At 38.1% G+C, this 14,713-nt stretch overlaps 1 protein-coding gene across 2 annotated transcripts in view; it reads left to right on the top strand.

Moving 5' to 3' along the window:
* The window catches only part of Prkg1 (protein kinase cGMP-dependent 1), a 1,132,342-nt gene that overhangs the window by 934,040 nt on the left and 183,589 nt on the right, over positions 1-14,713 (top strand). For both annotated transcript variants that reach the window (XM_034518638.2, XM_034518571.2), the window contains exon 7: positions 741-835. In XM_034518638.2, coding sequence (XP_034374529.1) covers positions 741-835 — 95 coding nt within the window. The remainder of the gene's footprint in view (positions 1-740; positions 836-14,713) is intronic.

The following is a 14,713-nucleotide window of genomic DNA, read 5'->3' as shown; positions in this document are numbered from 1 at the left end:
ACCGAATTTTCATGGTTTGAAACACTGTGCAGAGGAGTAATCAAATGGATCAGTGAAGAATAATAATTGAATTCCCTCTCCCTTGCACAAACCTTCTTACTTGTAATAAAAGTTCTGGTCGTTGGCATCCTGTGTCTAGGTTAAGAAGCCTAACCATGTTGTTTTTAATGTATTTAAGTGCTTGGCTTGTCTCAGTAAATTAGTTTTCTACTTCATTGTATTTTACAGGTAGGTGAATTTTAACTGTTTAAATTTTCTGGATGACAGATGGTATTGTTATCGTTACTATATCTCAAAAAAGTGAATGAATGAAAAGGTACTATTTAGTGCAATTATATTTCTTCTAACAACAAGAAAACACCCTTGAAAACCAAAAGAAAACCATTGATAAGATACATCATTAAATTCATCAAAATTGTTGCCTCAATGCAGGTAATAAAATCAGAAGCAGCAATGAAGATTTACTGAAATGAAACATTTAGGATATATTCTTAGAAAAGCATAGAATTTTCAAGCATGCAGCTGATTTAGATCAGTGGTTCTCAACTGTTCTAATGCTGCAACCCTTTAATACAGTTCCTCATGTTGTGGTGACCCCCCCCCCAGCCATAAAATTACTTCATTGCATAATGGTAATTTTGCTCCTGTTATGAATCCTAACATGTTATCTAATATATGATTCCCCCAATGCAACCCATAGGTTGAGAATCACTGACTTAGATGCTCATCTCTCTGTGTAGGTGAATGTTACTCGAGAAGACTCACCAAGTGAAGACCCAGTTTTTCTTAGAACTTTAGGGAAGGGAGATTGGTTTGGAGAGAAAGCCTTGCAGGGGTAAGTAGATCAAATGTGCACACTTTTTGTCTAAGTACTGTCTTAGTTATGGTTTTATTGCTGGAAGAGACACCATACCAAGGCAACTCTTATAAAGGAAAACATTTAATTAGAGCTGACTTACAATGTCAGAGATTTAGTCCATTATCATCGTGGTGGGAGGCATGGCAGCATGCAAGCAGACATGACGTTGGAGGACCTTACAGTTCTATATCTTAATCTGAAGGCAAACAGGAAGAGACTATCTTCCAAAGGCAGCCAGGAGAAGGCTCTGTGTCACACTGGCCAGATTTAAGCATATCTATCAAAGTCCTGCCTCCACAAGGACACACTTCCTCTCACAAGATTATATGACTTCCAATAAGGTCACACCTCCTAACTGCCACTTTCATGGGCCAAGCATATTCAAACTGTCACAGGTACTATATACAATGTAATTAAAGTTGAGCTTTTAGTGAAATGTGCCCCCCTTTTTAAAGAGACCATGCTAATAGTAGACCCAGACATTTGGCTGTTGTAATCACTAAATTCCAGCTGGATTTGTAATCTGTTTATGTAGTCTATGGGATTGAGTAAACTTCTAATATATACTTATGTTCTTAATCAGAACAATTTTCAGTTTTGTGCTCCTTAAGTTTACAGAGATAGTTTTCTTCTTATCTGGTGATCATGCATTTGCTATTATATTTTTCCCAATATCAAAACTGGAAGAAAGCATGTTCAGTGGGTTCCCAGTAGGATACAGTAAGCATTTCCTTCCTAAAATGAAGCCCACAAAACTCCTGGCTTGATCTATCTTTTCTTTGATTATTTAATGTTCTATATAGGGTGATATAGAATAGTACTTATTCATTTCTGTGTTCCAAAGCTCATCTGCTTCTATGTAAAACAGTGTTGTTTCTTACAGAGAAAACCAAAATAAAGGGGACAAACAAGCCTTAGAAACTTTTATAATCATCTGCAACTGAAATTATGAGTATGGTGCTGGAAAATTAGTCATGATTGGGAATCAAGAGATGATTTTTTTGTAATTTCATGTCACTGGATATGGGTGTCAAATAAAGATGACTTTCATAGTTGAAACAACATCCTAAAAGGTACAACATTATGAAAATTTCACCAAGTTTTGTTCTTTTTAGTATCTTCTCTGAAGAACAATATTTATTTTGACAGTTTCATACATGTATATGCATACATATATGTATATATGATATATTGTGATAATATTCAATTCCTCTTTGCCCTCTTTTATGTACCTTCATTTCTTCATTCTTTGTTTCTCTAAACTCCTTCTTCCTAATTAGTCTTCCCCCAATAGCTACCTTATGAATTAAAATGTAGCAACAGTTAACAGTCAGTAGCTCCTTAGGAAGGGTGAGATCTCATGGAGTCCTCCCACTATCCATGATGAAATGTCATAGGTACTGTCTTGTACTTGTATCTGTTGTTCTTCCTGTGTTTCTGGATTCAGTTGCTGAATAGTCTCTGGCAGTGATTCACGGCAACTTGTCCCTATTCTCTTGATCTTTCTTTCCACCTTTTCTTCCACCATATTCCCAGGGACTTGGATTGGGGACAATATTGCTGCCTCATTTAGGGCTGGATACTCAATGGTTTTATTCCCAGCAACTTTGCCAGCTGTAAGTTCAGACATTGCTACTCTATGTAAAATGGAACGTCTTTGCTCCAGGCTGATAATAGCACTAGTCTGTGTATATAAATAAATAAAAGAATATAGAAGGAAATTTAATATGTTTAAAGTAGTGTATTTCCTTCTTTGGGCCCATGGCCTTCTCAGCATGAGGTTCTGACTATGTTTACAGTATCAGATATGTATTACTCTCATAGAGTGGGCCTCCAATCCAACCCCAAAACAGTTGGTTACTTCAAATATGGTCATGCCATTATTGCACTAGTGGAAATATCTTACCTGGAAGGTTGATATTACAGTAAGCATATCTGTATCTGGGTGAAACTACTGATAGGTTTTTACCCACTCAGCAGCTTTTGTAGTACCCTGCAGTACTATGTGTGCTAGCCAGCAGGAAAGAAATTTCCTGTTCAGTTCCAATTTGATTTCTCTGTCATCTTTAGCCAGTATGTGATCTCTTTGGCCATATCTTCTTAGGAAGACTGAGGCCCCATGGAGTCCCCTGTAAGTATGGGCTTTTTCTGTTGTGTTTTAGTGCCAGAATGATGATTCAAAGGCCTATTATTTATTTTTAAATGCCTAGGCCATAAGTTAGGCTTGATCATACTAGCTCATAACTTATACTAACCTATTTATGCTATACTATGCCTGCCACATGCCTACTTACCTCTCCTCAATTTCATATGTCTGACTTGATCTAATTCTGAATGGATAACATCTCCCCACCCCGTGTGCTTGACTCTTTCCCACAGTTCCTCTTTCTCTCTCTGCCAGATGTCCTACCTTCTAATTCTCCCTCAGCTTATTGGCCATTAGATTTTTAACTGGCAGGTGATGCTTCTACACAGTACACAAGATATTATGTGTCCCCTCTATCTATCTAATTCTGGCAAATAACCAAGAGGTGCTGAAATAACAAACATTCTTTTGGAGGACCTATCTGACTAAGTTTAGCATATTCTTGGTTCCAAAAACATATTTTACACATAGTCTATCCTCTCTACTCAACTCTGGAGTGCCCCTCCTCCTCTGTACCCACCTATTCTAAGCGCCTTCTTAATAGTTATCACATATTTGCTACTTCATAAAATCGTCTTTTTATCTTCATTTAACTTCACTTCTCAGCCACAGATTTTATACACTTGCATTGTTGACTTCTTCTAACTGCTTAAATTGCCCACTTTTTCAGAACATCATGTAACAACATTGTTTAGAATTCATTTAATTATTTAAAATGGTTCAGTATTTTGCTATCAGATCTCTCTATTATCCTGGTAACTTGTCCAGTTCTATAAGTGAATATGACTTCAATGAAAATAATTCCCAGATATCTACCATTTGATTTGATCCTAGAGTTTAGCATTAGTCTTATAACCCAAATCTTCTTGTTTAATGCATGATAACTAATTGTAAATTAAAAGAACCTCCCTAATGATGCTCTGACCAGTAATTCCTTATGTTATTATTTCCTTCACTAGTAAAATTTGTTTTGAGCTCACTTGAGTATACGGGTCAGGTTAGATATGATAATGTGAATGTTGTTGGGGGCCGACTTTTAGCAGAAAGCGGCTATCAGCTTTGCAGCCATCTTGAGCCATATACCCTGACATGAGACTTGGATTACAATAGCCTACAACAGCTGAGAACACTCCAATAATCTTGGTTTAGATACTTTGAGATTAAAGGTGCGTGAGATTAAAGGTGTGTGAGATTAAAGGTGTGTGACTTAAGAGTATGACTTAGAAGTATAGAGATCAGAGTTAGAGACAAGACCTAAGGGCATGATTAAAGGTGTAACTTAGAGGCGTGGCTTAGAAGACATATAAAAGGCAGAGACAGAACAGATCAGAATCAGACACAGCAGACAGAGGAGACAGAGAAGGAGACACTTAGAGGAAGAGAGACTGAAGAATAAACGGGATTGAATCACACCCTGTCTGGTCTCCATTCTTTGAGTCTGCCCTCACCCTCACTCTTGCTGAACCCCGACCTGAGGCAGCTTGGGCTAGGATACAATGGCCGCCCAAACGTGGGTCGGCCCGGGCCTCAACATTTTGCCTGGGCTGCGACGGTTTTGGCTGCCCCAACGTGGGGCTAGTGTGGACCCCAACATTATTTTGGCTGCCCCAACGTGGGGCTAGTGTGGACCCCAACAGAATGTGATGGTAACTTTATTACCAGGTTGACACAATTTAGAATTACCTGGAAATAGGGTATTGACAAGGGATTGTCTAAATCTGTGAGAATTTATCTTGTTGATGGAGAAAACCTTCCCACTGTGCATGGCACCAGTCTCTTGATAGGGATTCTGGACTCTGTAAGAGTGGAGAAAGATACTGAGCTCCAGCAAGTGTGAATGTGTTCACAAATAGTGGATTTGTTTCACTATTTTCCAAGTTACTTAAAAGTTGTCATACTTTCAAGATGTCTTATGGGCAACTGTGTAGTATATATCCTTTGCAAATGTTTGCAAAATACATGATGCCTTTAGCTGTACAGACAATTTTACAGTCAGAACGTACTTCAGATACCATTTCAGATATATGGCTTGCTCACAAATAAAACTTTTTTGTACTAGGAATTGTTTTATTCCCCTGAGTATGTTGGACAGATCATTAACATTGGGTGTGCTTTTAGTTAGATTAAAATTAATATACCCTTGATTATTACTTTTAAAATTCAGATTGTCAAATGCAAGCACTTACTACTCACAGAGTAAAAAATATGATATTTATTATCAACTCTACATCCTGATTCTAGAACTCAGACCCCAACTGCTATAAAAGGCTGCCTCTAGAGGTAACATTTCTTAGTTCCATTTTAGTGGCAGCATTAGAATTTAAGGGCATATACTCAAGTGAGCTCAAAGACATATTATTAACATCCATTCCGATAGCATATTGTTGCAGGGGAAGTTGGAGTCACTGATATAGTCAGGTTGATTGCTTTGCATAAAGCAAATTATGCACTATTGTTTGACTAAATCATCATCTTTTATTTGTCATGTGATAATGGCTTCCGCATGCCAGAAACAAAGGGCAAAATATCTTTCTTCTTATATAAGTTCCTCCCTCTGTGCATAAAAACAGCCTCTGTGTTTATTTCATCAGCATGACATCATTTACACTTTGGCTTATTGTTCCACCATCTCTCTATCTGACCTGAACCATGTAGGTCATATGTAAGAATCAAGAAATAAATTCTAAAGCAATCATGCAATGTATATGCCTAGTAATGGGAACTATGTAAGACCAAGAAGAACCCAATAGAGATGGCGAGAGCTATCTACTCAGTTTCATTTCTACTATCACACGAGTATTAACCACAGCATATGATCAAATATTTTAGCTGAGATATCTGACTTGGGTTGGAATTCACTTTTTCATTTACTAAATATGAGACCCTGATAGGCTTTCTTTGCATCTGTGATGGAGGTTATGATTATACCTTACTTTGGGGGTTATTGTGTGGATTGTACAAGGGGACACTTGTGAGGCACTTGGGGTGAATATATAAAAATTTGTTGAGTGCCTCCCAAAAATTGACTGTTGTCATCATCCCCACTGCCTGTTCAGTTTCTGCTTCATCGTTACTATACCAATAATCTCATTCATAAATAGTTCTGTTAGTCCTTAGCTGATATTTACAGCACTTGCCAAATTGCTGCAGAAAGATTTCAAGTCAACCACTCATTAGTTTGTAACTCTGGGCAAGCCAGATAACCTCTGTTCCATTCCTGTCTAATTCTGCAAAGTAAGCTAATCGAACTAGGTCGGTCTAACTTTCTAGCTCATAACCTCTGATTCTGTGAGATCTGGCCTCTTTAATTCTGGAATATATTTCTGAATGCCAAATGTAGCCCTGAAGCTGAAATAGTGGTATCCATTTTCATCATGGTACTCCCATATAGAAACTGCCTCAACTGTTGTCTTTGATTCTGAAAACCTGAGCCACATACAAATCCTGTTTAGTGTTTTTACATAATGTAATAAGCTGAAGTCAATTTTGAATATGCCTCTGTTTCCCCAGGCTCTTCCCCCATGGACATAATAATAAGCAAGTTACATAATATTCTGGCTTCATATATTTTATTTTAAAAATAATAAAATTGTAGGAAACAAATATTCTGGTTAAATTTAGTTATGACTAGTTATGGCATAAATAAGATGTTACAGATACAATACAAACTTTTCTGTCTTCTTCAGGTTTCTTGTTTCTTCCAGTATCACCCATTCAGAAATTGATTGCATACATTTATACATTATAGTACCAGTCTATAGTTGGTACTATAGACTTTGCTCACCTACATGAAAATAGGCTATAAGTAAATAAACATCTATCATGGTATTTTTATTGTTAGTAATTTTTTTCTTTTTTTAAAATTCTTTAATTGTTTTTATAATCCAGTCTTTATCCCCCTTCTGACTGTTCTTCCTTCCATACCTCCTCTCTGCCACCCTCACCACACAAGACCTCCCAACTCCCGAGGGCCTCAAGTCTCTCGAGGGATAGGTGCATCTTCTCTCACTGAGGCCAGACCAGGCAGTCCTCTGCTGTATATGTGTTGGGGGCCTTATATCATCTGGTGTATGCTGCCTGGTTGGTGACTCAGTATCTCAGAGATCCCAGGGGCCAGGTTAGTTGAGACTGCTTCTCAGCTTCTTCCAGCTTTTCCCTAATTCAACCACAGGGGGCCCTGGCTTCCATCCATTGGTTGGATGTAAGTATCTGTATCTGTCTCTGTCAGCTGCTTATTAGGCTTCTCAGAGGCCAGCCATGCTAGGCTCATCTCTGCAAGCACACAACAGAATCAGTAACAGTGTCAAGGTCCCGGGCCTCCCCTTGAGCTGGATCCCAATTTGGGCCTGTCACTGAACCTCCTTTTCCTCAGGCTTTCCTCAATTTTTGTCCCTGCAGTTTTTTCAGACTGGAACAATTTTGGGTCAGAGTTTTGTGCTGTGGAATGGCAACCCCATCCCTCCACTTGATGCCCTGTCTTTCTACTGGAGTTGGGCTCTAGAAGTTCTCTCTCCCCACTGTAGGGCATTTCATCTAAGATCCCTCCCTTTGAGTCCTGAGAGTCTTTCACCTTCCAGGTCTCTGGTACATTCTAGAGGGTCCCCCCACCTCCTACTTCCCAAGGTTGCCTGTTTTCATTCTTTCTTTTGGCCCTCATGACTTTAGTTCTATTCTCCCCACCCAATACCTGATCATGTTCCTCTCTTCCCCTCCCTGTCCCCTTTCCCACCTAGGTCCCTCCCTCCTTCCTTCTCCTGTGATTGGTTTTCTTCTTCCTCCCAAGTGGGATTGAGGCATCCTTACTTGTGCCCTTTGGCTTGTTAACCTTCTTGAGTCCTATGGGTTGTATCCTGGGTATTCTGTACTTTTTTTTTTTTTTTTTTTTTTTGGCTAATATCCACTTATTAGTAAGTACATGCCATGCATGTCCTTTTGAGTCTGAGTTACCTCACTTAGGCTGATATTTTCTAGTTCCATCTATTTGCTACAAAACCCATGATGTTCTCATTCTTAATAGCTGAATAGTATTCCATTGTGTAAATGAACCACATTTTCTGTATCCATTTTTCTCTTGTGAGACATCTGGGTTGTTTCCAGCTTCTGACTATCACAAACAAGGCTGCTATGAACATAGAGAAACATGTGTCCCTGTGGCATGGTGGAGCATCTTTTGGGTATATGCCCAAGAGTGGTATAGCTGGGTCTTCAGGCAAATCTATTTGGAGTATTTTGAGGAACCCCCTAGATTGATTTCCAAAGCAGTTGTACCAGTTTGCAATCCCACCACAATGGAGGAGTGTTCCTCTTTCTCTACATCCTTGCCAACATGTGCTGTTACCTAAGGCCATTCTGATTGGTGTAAAGTGGAATCTCAGAGTCGTTTTCATTTGCATTTTCCTGATCACTAAGAACTTTGAACATTTAAGTACTTCTCAGCCATTCAAAATTGTTCTGTTGTGAATTCTCTGTTTAGTTCTATACCCCATTTTTTATTGGATTTTTTTCCACTGGTTAGCTTCTTGAGTTCTTTATATATTTTAGATATTAGCCCTCTATTGGATGTGGGGTTATTGAAGATTTTTTTCCCAATCTGTAGTTTGCCAATGTGTCCTGTTGACTATGTCCTTTGTCTTACAGAAGCTTTTTAGTTTCATGAGGTCCCATTTATCAATTCTTTAAAAATTTATTTGTGCTGTGTGTGTGTGTGTGTGTGTGTGTGTGTGTGTGTGTGTGTTTATGTATATGTAGAGGGGGGAAGATTTACCTTAGAGCCAGAAGATGACATTGATTTTCATGGAGGTCGAGTGACAGGCAGTTGTGAGCCACCCATTGTGGGTCTTTGGAAACCAACTCTGGTCCTCTAGAAAAGCAGAAAGTGCTCCTGAGCCATCTCTCTAGCTCGCAAAAATGACTTCTCATTAACAGAATTGGAATACTTGTTCTCTGTACTTATATGAAGAAAGATGAAGAGCTGAAACATAAAATTTGTTGCAAAAAGTGTTTGAATTCACTTGGTAATCTAGTTAATACTTGAGCTGGCACTATAGACTTAGCTCATTTTCATAAACATAGGTTATCAGTAGATAAATATCTATCATGATCTTAATGTGCTTGTTTGGCTTAATCAGGTCATAAATTATGAAAAGATGTGTATCTTTGTAAGGTTTATTTTTTCTTCATGTAATCATATGTCTTTGTTTTTGTATACAATTTTATATATAACATCATACCCAACAAACACATCTAAGCTATGTATATTTGTGAGTGTTAACTTTGAAAAATTGTGTTTTGACAGCTATGTGTGTTTGTAGACTACAAAGTGATGTTCTGATTTTTAATACCATGTAGAATAATTAAGTAATGCCAATCACCTACATTACCTCAAATATTTAAATTTTTGTTATGATAACTTTTGAAATGAACTTTTAGTGATATTGAAATGTCTAGAATTTTAGAAGCATGGTTATATTCACTATGCTATATCATAAGTCAAAATAAGCCAAATTTATTCCTTCTGTCTATCTCACCAAAATGTTGTGCCTTCTGGTCATATACTATATTCCATAATGGTGGTATTTATTTATATCCTAATTCACAGTGTGAAATTATCTCCTTTCCCCCACACGGTTGTCTATACATGCTATCTATTGTCATTTTGATAATCACTATTCTAACAGGTATGAGATGATGTTTTATTCAGATTTTAATTTGCTTTTGCCTAATGATTAGAGATGATGACACCCCCATCTATTAGCCATTCCCATGTCTTGTTTAGAGAAGTGTCTATTTAGGTCTTCTGCCAGTTTCTTTTGTTGTTGTTGTTGTTTTTCCATTTTTTATTGGATATTTTATTTACACTTCAGATGCCATCCCCTTTCCCCATTCCCTACCTTAGAAAACCCCTATCCCATTCCCCCTTCTCCTTTTTGCACTTATACATTTTTTTAAATGTTAATCAAAGGCTTTATAAGTTTGGTATTGTTCAATCAGAGGTGTAACCCACTACCCAACCTAGATATATCAACTATTTTTGACTGGTGGAGATACATGAACATCTGCCTCCCTGTCTCCCCCCTCTTTCTCTCTCTCATCATTTAGCTTCTCCTCTCCTTCTTCTCCTCCTCTTCTTACTCCTTTTCTTCCTCTCAGTACTCCTCCCACCTTAGTTCCTCCTACATATAACCCTTCCTGTTAAAATGAAACTTTTCTCTCAAAATACAGTTAGAGCATAATTATGCCAATTTGTACCAGTGAGGTACAAGATAGTCCTAATACCCAGTCCATCATTTTGTTGACTAACCAGAACCTCTGTTATCTATCCTAACTAAAACACTTCGTTCTGAACCTGGATTTTTCCTTCTTCTGCCAGTTTCTTAATGAGTTTTCCTTGTATCTATTTGTATAGTTGTTTGTGCTCCTGATCTGAGTGAATTCCTTATGAGATGCATAGTTTTCCAACAGGATCCTAATTATATGTTATTTCCACTCTGGTCATCATCCATTTGTTTTGATTCTAACTCTATCATGCTAGTTAATTTTTGTCAACTTGACACAACTAGAGTCATCCAGGCAGAGGGAACTAGACTGAGGAATAGCCTTCATCAGATTGTGCTGTGCAAATTGTCTGTGGGCCATCTTCTTGATTAATGGTTGAAGCAGGAGGCCCAGGCCTATGATGGATAGTACCATCTCTAGGTAGATAAGTTGTGCTGCATAAGAAAAGTAGCTGAGTAAGCCAGAGCAAGAGTCAGCAGGCAGCAGTCGTCCATAGTCTCTGCTTCAGATCCTGTCTCCAGGCTCCTACTTGAGTTCCTGCCTTAGCTTCCATCAGTGGTGGACTCAACGCTGTAAGATGAACTAAGCCATTTCCTTCCTATGTTACCTTTTGGTCATGGTGTTTATCACAACAAGAAAAAGCAAACCAAGGCACCCTTTGACTATTTTTGCTTTCTTTTCCTGTGTTTTTGAATAACTAAACAATCACCGTAAGGGCTATGTTGTATAGTTGTTCACTCTATTCAAGTTCTTACTCAGTTACAGGGTTTGTGCTTAAATACTCATTCATGCTGAATTGATTGAATGTATGATATATGAATATACAGTTTGCCGACATATATTAAAGAGCATGTCCTCGCTCTTTTTGTCCAAGTAAATGAATGTAGATTCAGGAAATCATTTTCATTTCTGGGCTTTCTATTCTGCTACATTTGATGAATATAGCATGCCATTTTAGTTACTATGAATTTTAGTTTAGACTGAAGTCAGGTAGCTCCTAGTTGATTCATTTTGCGCACAACTGCCGTGGGCCAGTCTGTTAGGGAAAGCACTGCATAGCCCATGTTGGTCTTGAATTCACTATCTTCATGTCTTTAGCACTGGGAGTGTATGAATGCTCGCTGGAGTAATTTTGTTTGTATTTATGTTGTTATTGGTCACTTGGTGATGGTTTCATATGAATTTTCAATCTTTTCCTGTTTTATAAAAAATGGTATTAAAATTTTGGGGTGAGAGTAATTTGGAATCTATAGATTGTTTCATATGATATGCGCTTAAAAACACTTCTCTTTATAGATAGGTGGTATATTTTTATTTGTTTCTCTTTACATCTCTCTGATTAATGTTCTGTAGTTTCAAATGTATAAATACTTTCTTCAGTTAAATGATTTCCCATTTTGATTTTTTCTCTTTTTTTATATATGATTTTTTATTGGATATTTATTTATATTTCAGATACCATCCCCTTTCCCCATTTCTCCTCCCTAGAAAACCCCTATCCCATACCCCCTTCTCCTTTTTACTTTTATACAATTTTTTAAATGTTAACCAATGGCTTTATAAATTTGGTAATGCTCAATATCAATCAGAAGTGTAACCTAGTACCCAACCTAGATATATCAACTATCTTTGACTGGCGGAGACATGTGAACCTCTGCCTCCATGTCTGGCCTCCCTCTCTCTCTCTCATCACCTAGCTCCACCTCCTCTTCTCCTCCTCTTCTCTTTACTCCTCCTCTCCTTACTTCTCCCACCTTAGCTCCTCCTACATATCACCCTTCCTGTTAAAATAAAACTTTTCTCTCAAAATACAATTAGAGCATAACTATACCAATTTATGTCAGTAAGGTGCAAGATAGATCTAATACCCAGTCCATCATTTTGTTGACTAAGCAGAACCTCTGTCATTTCTCCTAAATAAAAGACTTAGTTCTGAACCTGGCTTTTTTTTTCTTGGCTTTAGAATGAATGTCAGCTGAAAACCATCCTCTCAAATCTTTTCTCTCAAAGTAAATAGCAAGGATTGGCTATGAGACTATAAGTTTTCAACCCCATCAGAAATCCAGAATGACTGAGTTAACTGAAATTATGGGAAGCACAATGCATAGATAGCTTCTAAAACATAGCCAGTTTATAGAGACTGCTGAACACCTGGACAGTCCCTATACTACAGAACGTTGGAGCATCTGATCTTCAGCCTTCTGGCCCAGGGTCATCTGATAGACCTAGTGATGCAGAATTATTAAGGGATGATTACTCTGTCTTGGCAGATATAATCAGTGAACTATACTGCAAGTGTGTCCTTTTCTGGACAGTGATTTGTCTGTAGATGGAAAGAGGCAATTCTTGCCTAGTGGGTGTCTCACCACAACTGGAGTAACTTCAACGACGCTCAATTTCTTCTTAGAATCCAATACAGGAAGCTGTCAGGAGCAGACAGGTCTCTAATCAAAATGAACATTAATACAGAAATGTTTGTAACGTCGATTCTGTGGATTCCTGATGTTTTGAAAACCAACTATTTATGTAAGGCAATCTGGACTGTTGTCTGTTAACTCCTCTCAGCTATTTCTAAAGAAAATATAGCAAACACCCTAACAATAAACTCAAAGCCATGAATTTGCTATAGTCCCTTAACTCACAGTCTAACCATCTCAAATAAGTTAAAAAAGTTAAAGAAGGACTGGGTCTAAGCCTTATATTCCTAAATGTGTTATACAGGCGCAATGCCTATGATAGTAACAATATTCATCTCACTTTTATATTAATAAGAAGCTTATGAAAACCTTAAATTTGAAATCAAAGTAAATTTTGTACCATTTAAGAAATTATAACTTCATCTTAATAACAATTATACATATTTCTATCAGTAGGTTATGGCTATGCAATAAATCCTAGCTAATCCTCCCTGTTCCACCAAAATCACTACTTTTCCCTAGAAAAACAGCCCAGTATTAACCACCTCAGTCCCCAAGCCCAGGGAATAGGGGCACCGACTCTTCATTAACTTCTTCAAGCTGATTATGGGTGTTGAGATATTACAAGAGGGGTTGGGGGAAGAATAAATTGATAAGCCTCTGACACCGTGTCTTCACTGCATCCAGCTGGAATTCCAGGACATTAGAGATTCAAGCAGGTGTGCTCAGCTTGCCTGATGAGTAGATACACCAAGGCTATGTATTCTGCAATATAAAAATTCTCTAAACAAATTTTAGTAACAAAATAATTGTTTGTTTGAATTCTGGAATCTAGTATTCAGGCGGCCTGCCTCTGTCATGTCTAATCCATATAATTCTGGGAGTTTCTATGAGAATGTGCTCCAACCATCCTCCCATTTTTGCCTTCCTGCTCTCAAATTTCCCAACATCAGGGAATCCAAACTTTCGGGCACCTAGGCCCTCCACTTCACTGATGCCTAACCCCTTACCCCATTTCCCCCCTCCAATTACTATGAGGTGTGCTCCCACCATCCTCTCATTCCTGCCTTCCTGCTCTTGCAATTCCCCAACACTAGGGAATCCAAACTTTCAGGTACCAAGGCTGTCCACTTCCACTGATGCCTGGCAAGGCCACCTTCAACTACCTACATGGGTGGAGTCATGAGTGCTCCCCTTTGTGTTCTTGGGCTGGAGATTTTAGAATGTCTACTCCAGCTTGTTTCTTGGGACCATTTGCTTGAAAAATTGTTTTCCAGCCTTTTACTCTAAGGTAGAGTCTGTCTTTGCACTGAGGTGGGTTTCCTGTATGCAGCAAAATGCTGGGTCCTGTTTATGTATCCAGTCTATTAGCCTATGTCTTTTAATTGGGGAACTGAGTCCATTGATGTTAAGAGATATTAAGGAAAAGTGATTGTTGTCTCCTGTTATTTTTGTTACTAGAGGTGAAGTTATCTTTGTGTGGCTATCTTCTTTTGGATTTGTTGAAAGAGGGTTACTTTCTTGCTCTTTCTAGGGTATAATTTCCCTCCTTGTATTGGAGCTTTCCTGCTATTATCCTTTGTAATGCTGGGTTTGTGGAAAGGTATTGTATAAATTTGGTTTTGTCATGGAATATCTTGATTTCTCCATCTATGGTAATTGAGAGTTTTGCTGGGTATAGTAGCCTGGGCTGGCATTTGTGTTCTCTTAGGGTCTGTATGACATCTGTCCAGCATCTTCTAGCTTTTATAGTATCTGGTGAGAAGTCTGGTGTAATTCTGATAGGTCTGCCTTTATATGTTACTTAGCCTTTCTCCCTTACTGCATTTAATATTCTTTCTTTGTTTTGTGCACTTGGTGTTTTGATTATTATGTGACGGGAGGTGTTTCTTTTCTGGTCTAGTCTTTTTGGCATTCTATAGGCTTCTTGTATGTTTATGGGCATCTCTTTCTTTAGATTAGGGAAGATTTCTTTTATAATTTTGTTGAAGATATTTATTGGCCCTTTAAGTTGGG

The sequence above is a fragment of the Arvicanthis niloticus genome, chromosome 1 (assembly GCF_011762505.2).
Source record: "Arvicanthis niloticus isolate mArvNil1 chromosome 1, mArvNil1.pat.X, whole genome shotgun sequence".
NCBI lineage: Eukaryota > Metazoa > Chordata > Mammalia > Rodentia > Muridae > Arvicanthis > Arvicanthis niloticus.
Note: the sequence above shows the minus strand (reverse complement) of the source record. Positions and strands in the feature narration are given on the sequence as shown.